Source organism: Cynara cardunculus, assembly GCF_001531365.2.
Source record: "Cynara cardunculus var. scolymus isolate 2C chromosome LG 12, CcrdV1, whole genome shotgun sequence".
Classification (NCBI taxonomy): Eukaryota; Viridiplantae; Streptophyta; class Magnoliopsida; order Asterales; family Asteraceae; genus Cynara; species Cynara cardunculus.
This window is the reverse complement of record NC_037539.1, coordinates 3,403,975-3,410,730: the sequence shown is the minus strand read 5'-3', so window position 1 is coordinate 3,410,730 and position 6,756 is coordinate 3,403,975. Positions and strand designations below refer to the sequence as shown.

General features: G+C 32.0%; 1 protein-coding gene across 1 annotated transcript; it reads right to left on the bottom strand.

The window, feature by feature from the left end:
• Positions 1-1,843: 1,843 nt before the first annotated feature.
• On the bottom strand, positions 1,844-2,829 carry LOC112523204. Its single transcript, XM_025132716.1, has one exon. The coding sequence runs from the start codon at positions 2,729-2,731 to the stop codon at positions 1,973-1,975; it is 759 nt and encodes a 252-aa protein (XP_024988484.1). The 5' UTR covers positions 2,732-2,829; the 3' UTR covers positions 1,844-1,972.
• Between the last annotated feature and the right edge of the window lie 3,927 nt (positions 2,830-6,756).

Sequence of the window (6,756 nt, the reverse complement as noted above, 5' to 3'; positions counted from 1 at the left end):
CAATTGCTAGTTTCTCACCCGCTCTTGTTTTCTCAAATAATTCAATTATGCTTTTCATTTTTAATTGTTTTTATTATTATTATTATTTTGATTAACCTGTATATCCAACCCGTTATGCAAGTCGATTAATCTCAGGGCAACCACCTATTTTGCAGATAGTCCGGAGTCAATGTATTTGAACCTCCGTGGCCACAAGGAGATTTTTATTCCTCCTTGGATTTGAATATGAGACCTCTTGGTACTTTTGACCTTTGGAGCCAAGTTCAAACCAATCAGGCACCACCCTTGTGGTTATTATTTATTTATTTCGTTTTTATAATATTTGTGATTATTACATTCTTTTTAATTTTATCATAAAATCTGATGTCTTGATGAACTTAACGAAAGGATAAACTTCAATGAAACATCGCTACAACTTTTATGTATTTATATATATATATATATATATATATAATATCGCCTACAGATATAACACAAATAACGTCCAGTGACTTAGATAAATCTCTAAGTCTAAACAACAATGTACTTAACATGAATAAAACCAACCCAAAGCATAATCTTCGACATTACTTGAGTCTAGGTTACAACTAGGTTTTTTTATAGTCTTTGTACATATGTGACTTTCCTACTGATGAGTTTCACGTTAACAGTTAGCTTACAAGCGTAATGAATCAATGGTTTCAAACTCAACAATTCAACATTACTACACATATCGTTCAAAATGTATAAGCTCGCAATGATAACAATATTATAAGATTCTCGAAAATATACTTGCGGAATATACATAATGCAACTTTTATGCAAAACCAATATGCATGTACCTACAACGTTATACTCACAAGGTAACTCATACCGATCATTGTCAATTTTCGTCGTTTTAATGTGAGCCATGAGTCACTATATGACGTGAGTTGTGTAGGTCCTAACTGCAGGGGAGCATATTAATCACGCTTACAACACATTCACAAATTGAGGACATTGACATGTTCGATAAGTTGAAAACAAATAACACATGGTATACATTAACTCACATGTACTTGTCATACATAGACAATGCATCTTATACGTCAACTATGTTTTATAGTTACTTGTATTAAGCTTACTAAAAATCTCATATTGATATGAAACATATATACCATTTGTACATGACATGAGTAAGCCTAGATGTCGAAAATCACACACGTTTACCCTCACATCACATGGTCATGTCAACACCCTTCACAAACTCACATGATTGTGCAACATACTTACGCAATTGTTCCAAATGCAAGGCAAAACTTGCACGACAGATTATGGGGGGAATGATTTTGGGTCCTCGGTTCAATATTTTCACTATTTTGACATAATCACTTTATATTTAGCGAGGGAATTTAGTATCATGAAACTTTACTCATTATGACATATTTTTTATCAGATTTAGAGGCTCTTTATATTAAACGATGTTATTTCAGTCTTCTACTTTTCAAGATTTAAGCTATCATATTAGGTATTGTTTTAAGTTGAGACGCTATTAGGTTGTTTCTGTGGGTCATGGTGCAAGTAAATGTGTTACTTTGGAGACCAACTTGACATCTTGGTTTTTAATTGAGTCTCCATCAAGTCTACAATACTTTAATAATAAACAAACTGGTTTACGCATCTAAATAAATAAATGCTTTAATTTTATGATTTTTTTTATAACATAGTTGTATTGTTATATTTTTACAAAATACATCTTAAATATTTAATTAACTATTAAACATTATATTTATTTTTAAAAATAAAAGGTAAAAAATAAATCTATTCGATAAATAAGAAACAAATTATTTCCATAAATAAAAGAAAATTAAGAATGAAGCAATATGAGGAACGACAGCGTTTCATTCATTATAAGGTGGACCGTGTCGTCCTTTTTTACAGATGAACAACAGAGATCGCAACAATCATGCGTTCATTCCGACTTCTGACCGCCGGTAACGCCTCCGTTGTCCGACTAAATTTTCCGCTGCCGTGGCCGCCACGCAGCGTAGATAGCCGGAGACTTGCCGTCCACCCTTGAATCATATGTACCAAAACCTACTCCGCCGTTACTATCATTCATCTCCGCCGTCAATACTACATTCTCCGCCGCCGCCGCAACCTGGCACCGTCTGCCGGAGCTAATTTTCACATCCCGATCCAAATCCCAGATGGCGATTTCACTTCCGTACTCAGATTCATCGTCTTCAAAATCTAAACCTAAACCGAAACTATCCCACAGCTGTACAACACTCTTTCCGGCAGAAAAATCCGACCAGGAAAACCCGTTTCGCCGCCGGAGAGTGAAATTACCATCAGATCCTCTGTTATTCCCCCAATAACTAGAACCCTCAGCCCGGAAAACTTCATCGACACGATCGTCCTCAGAATCCAAATCTTGATCATCATCGGACTCAGCCACCGAAGACGGCGTATCATCGTCGGCGTCGTCATCGGAAAAGTCAAAATCATCATCGCCAAAAATTTGTTGGGGGCAAGATTTCTGACAAGAAGTTAATAATTTGAGACGGATCTGATATAAACACAGCTTAATTCTATTAAATACACTAGTGAAGGTAGCAAAAACAGCAAGAATCAAAGCACCCCATGTCCAGAAGCTACACAATTGAGGAATTTTATCGATTAAAGAAAGTTTAGAAAGTAAAGATGGGTTTTGTAAGCATTTCATTCCGGCTTCGAAATCGCCTATGAGGTTAATCTCTGCAAGTTCCATATTGGTGATTAGGGTTTGAAGAGAGACGAAAAAAGGGGATTGTGAAAGGGAGTTTAGAGAGAGAAAGTTGGAAATGAGAAGGAGGGTTTGAAGAAGCGGATGGATTTGAAGATATATAATGGTGGAAACTGGAAAGGGTAGGTGCGTTCAAGATTGGTTTTAAAGGGTGACACAGAGTCTCATGTATGTTTATTATTTAAAGCAAAGATAAATGTTTTCCCCTTCATTAAAAGTATTATTAAATTAATAAAAAACCAATATTATTTCCTTGTCTAAAATATCCTATCAATCTAATACCATCTTATTTTCTTCTCTATTTTATTTCAAACATATTTTTTAAATTAAAAAAAATATTTTTAATTTATTTCCACCAATAAAATTAAATCATTATTATTTCATATAAATTTTTTAAATACGCATCGAGATGTAATAATATAATTGATCTTGAAATATCTAAAATAAAGATTATGTTGGAACAAAATGTAATTTTATTTAGAGATTTTAAATTATGATTCTCAATTTTAGAGATGCTTTAATAATCACCTATTTTGTAAGTATTCATAATGGATATTATTTATAATATACATCATTAGTATTTATGATTATCTACAAAGACGGTTGAGATTGGTTCATATGGTTTGTATTCTAAACTCCCTTTGTATATAATACTAATACTAGTAAATTTATTCATCATTGAACGTGCGTTTAGATAAGTATTTTGTATAACAATAAGTTCTTTTTACGTAAACATTCATTTTACCTGCTTACATTTTTACCTTTTCATATGCTGTATTTACGTTGTGCTCTCGAATTTTGGAAAGATAGAAAAAAAAAAGGAAGGAAAAGAAAAAGAAATGAGAATTGAGAGGAAAAGGGAAAAAAAATTATTTGTGTTCTTGAGAGTGAAAGGAAAGAAAGAAAAAGAAAGGAAAAAAAAATAAAATTGTATATTCCTGAGTGAGAAAGAAAGGAAACTAAAGATATCATTTTTACAAATATACACTTATGTTTTTTAAAATGAAATGTAATTGATATATATATATACATATATATATATATATATACACACACACACATATATATATATATATATATATATATATATATATATATATATATATACACACACACACACATATATATATATATATATTATGTACACATATATATATATATATGTATATATATATATTTCTTTTTTTTTTTCTAAACAAAACTCAAGAACACGAGATTATTCTTTTTCTTTTTCTTGGAAAAAAAGGTGATATTACCTAGTTGGTTCATTTGGTTTGATTCGCAATAAGTCATCATTGTTGAAAATATTATATATTGCTGTTATTTTAAACCTTTAAATTGTAAAACAAAAATAATATTTAATTCGACATATAATTTCATAAAAATATAAACCTTGTCTTAATATTTATGAAAAAAAATAGTATTTTATTAATTGTATATTATATTAAAATAATATTATTAATATTGTAAGAGTTGCGTTGATACACATAGGGAGGAGATTTAAAACTATAAATTATTATTATTATTTTCTAAAATCGTGGAGTAATTAAATAAAATAAAAAAACAAGTGGATGAAGTTGGGATGCTGACGTGGCGGGTTAAGGTTGGATAAGATGTGGCGAAAAAGTGGAAACTTCTAGGGACCAGCTAGACACGAGTGGCTTGGATTACGGATATGACTCACCACCCTCAGTATCTTGTGGCTATTTCACTCTTAACGGCTGACGAGGGTGGGGCTTTTTCCAGAGAGGGGTGGGGGCGGGGGTTGAACGTCTCATTGTGGTCACCGTTTATTGCTCCGCCTCCGTCCACTTTATCATAAAAAATTGAAGTAAAACAATAACGCCACTATAAAAAACCACATAAATCAAAGAATAATAGAATGTGTAACCGACCCATTTTGAATCGACCGAATCGATATGGGTAGGTGGACTTATCGAACCGAAATAAAATTTAAAATTGACGAGGACAGGATTCGAACATGTAGTCTTCAGATCAAAACTTGTAGGTGTGGTTCTAGCCAGGGACTGCGGTAATAGACCTGGGTTTAGCAGATGGTCTCCCAACTAATATCAGCTTATTACTTTTTTTTTTCTGGATTATTCGTAGAAGTATAGAGTCAGGCATAAAGCTAAGCCAGCCGGCAAAGGAGGCTTTCTCAATCTGTCTTTGCATAATTGGTATTTGATTGTTACATCATCATAGACAAACTCAATTGGACAAAGAATTGAGTTGCGTTTGATTCTTATTTCATTTAGTTCTTGAAAAATTCAGATATTTTTTTGAACGGTTTTCCAAACAATTGCTATTGGTAAAGCTACTTATTTTGTTTTCTTAATTCATTAAGTCGAAGTTCAAAATAAGACGACTTTTTGATGAAAGTGTGGTCGGAAAATTAGTAGAAGGTGTTGAATAGATATATATATCACATGGAAAGTATGCATCTAGATAGATAAGAGTAAGGTCTTCGTCAAGTAAGGATACTTATCTTTTTCCGTTATTGAAAAGTATTTGGTCATCCGAAAGTATGCCAATTTCCTATTATTGTTATTTCTTTGTCTTAAAATGGGATCTGATCCAAATAAGCTATGTTTGACGTTCTTTAAAAACAAATAGATGCCATATTAATTTATTTAATATTATTTATTATTATTATAATATTAAAGTAAAACCTTTTCCTGAACATGGGGAATATCAAAGTAAAAAAAGGTAGTAGTTTGATGCAGATATATTCGTGCTAATCTTTTAATTAATATAATCATAATGTTTTTACTAAAATTATTAAAATGTATATTTTTATTAGATGTAGAATATTAGGGGTGTTTGGTTTGGATAGACGAAATCAATATTCTCTAACGAAATACCTTTAAGAATCTTGTAACACAAAATCAGTATTCTTTTGTTTAAATCGACATATTGCATGGTTTAGTAATGTCTTTTACTAGTAAAATTAAAAAAAAAAAACTGTAAACCGCAATCATATTACTAAAAAAATCTATAAGAAGTCAGTATAAGAAAAAAAATCGAGTATATATATAGTTTCAACCGTTTTATATATTTATAGGAGTGATCAACGGTTACGGGATAGTTAAACAGTTATAGATAATTGTACAATAGTTATAATTGTTTGTGGATAAGGTTGAAACCGATCAAGGCCAAGCTCATAAGCTCTGAATTAAAAGCCGACTCAAAAGCTCCGAGTTAAAAGCTTTCACAATCAAAATCTTCCACTAGAGGGCTCCCTTAGGACCTCGCAAGGAGATGCAACCCTTTCGACTCCCGCCGTATGGTGATCTAAGGTGATATTTGGTTGTTCGTCTTGAAAATCTAGATTTTGTGGTTACAATCACTTTGACAATTCTTGAATCATGTATATATTGTATTTTCCAAAGACTATATTTCGACCCTTAATACCTTAAGTTTCATGAAATCAGTATTGAGATACTTCAATAAGTCACTTTCTTTCTTAAGGCAGAAAACTAAAGATGTATACACCAGATTAACTGTTTCATATATTTGTAGGAGAGATCAACAGTTACAGCGTAGTTAGATGGTTAACATATAACTACATAACAGTTATAACTACTTGATGGATACATGCATCTATGTAAAAAAATCTTCAGAAGAAAATAAAGGACGCTGAAACCCCCTCCTCGTCCCCTTCACTGCTTTCTCTAACAGTTTCTTGCCCTCATTGTAGTCGTAGAAACTCGACCTCACTTATAGAACCATGGATGCTTCAGTTACGAACTAAGATCTGAACCTGATGGCATCTTCAACGAACTCATATTTGGAACCGTGTTTTTTTAAAGTATATTGTTGATATTCTCGAAGCTCTTAAAGCCGTAAGTTAAAGTCAATGTCCTTAACACTGAAGTCGATGGGTAAGTTTAAGTTTGGATTTATCCTTGATCTCCAACTGTTTGATAAAATGTCTGAATGAAGATTGTTTGTGAATTGAGGTAAAACCTGAAGATCAAGAGTTTATCCTTGAACACCAACTGTTTGAT

Excerpts from the sequence above, each read along its gene's own strand:
- LOC112523204 (XM_025132716.1), bottom strand. The coding sequence starts at position 2,731 with ATGGAACTTGCAGAGATTAACCTCATAGGCGATTTCGAAGCCGGAATG.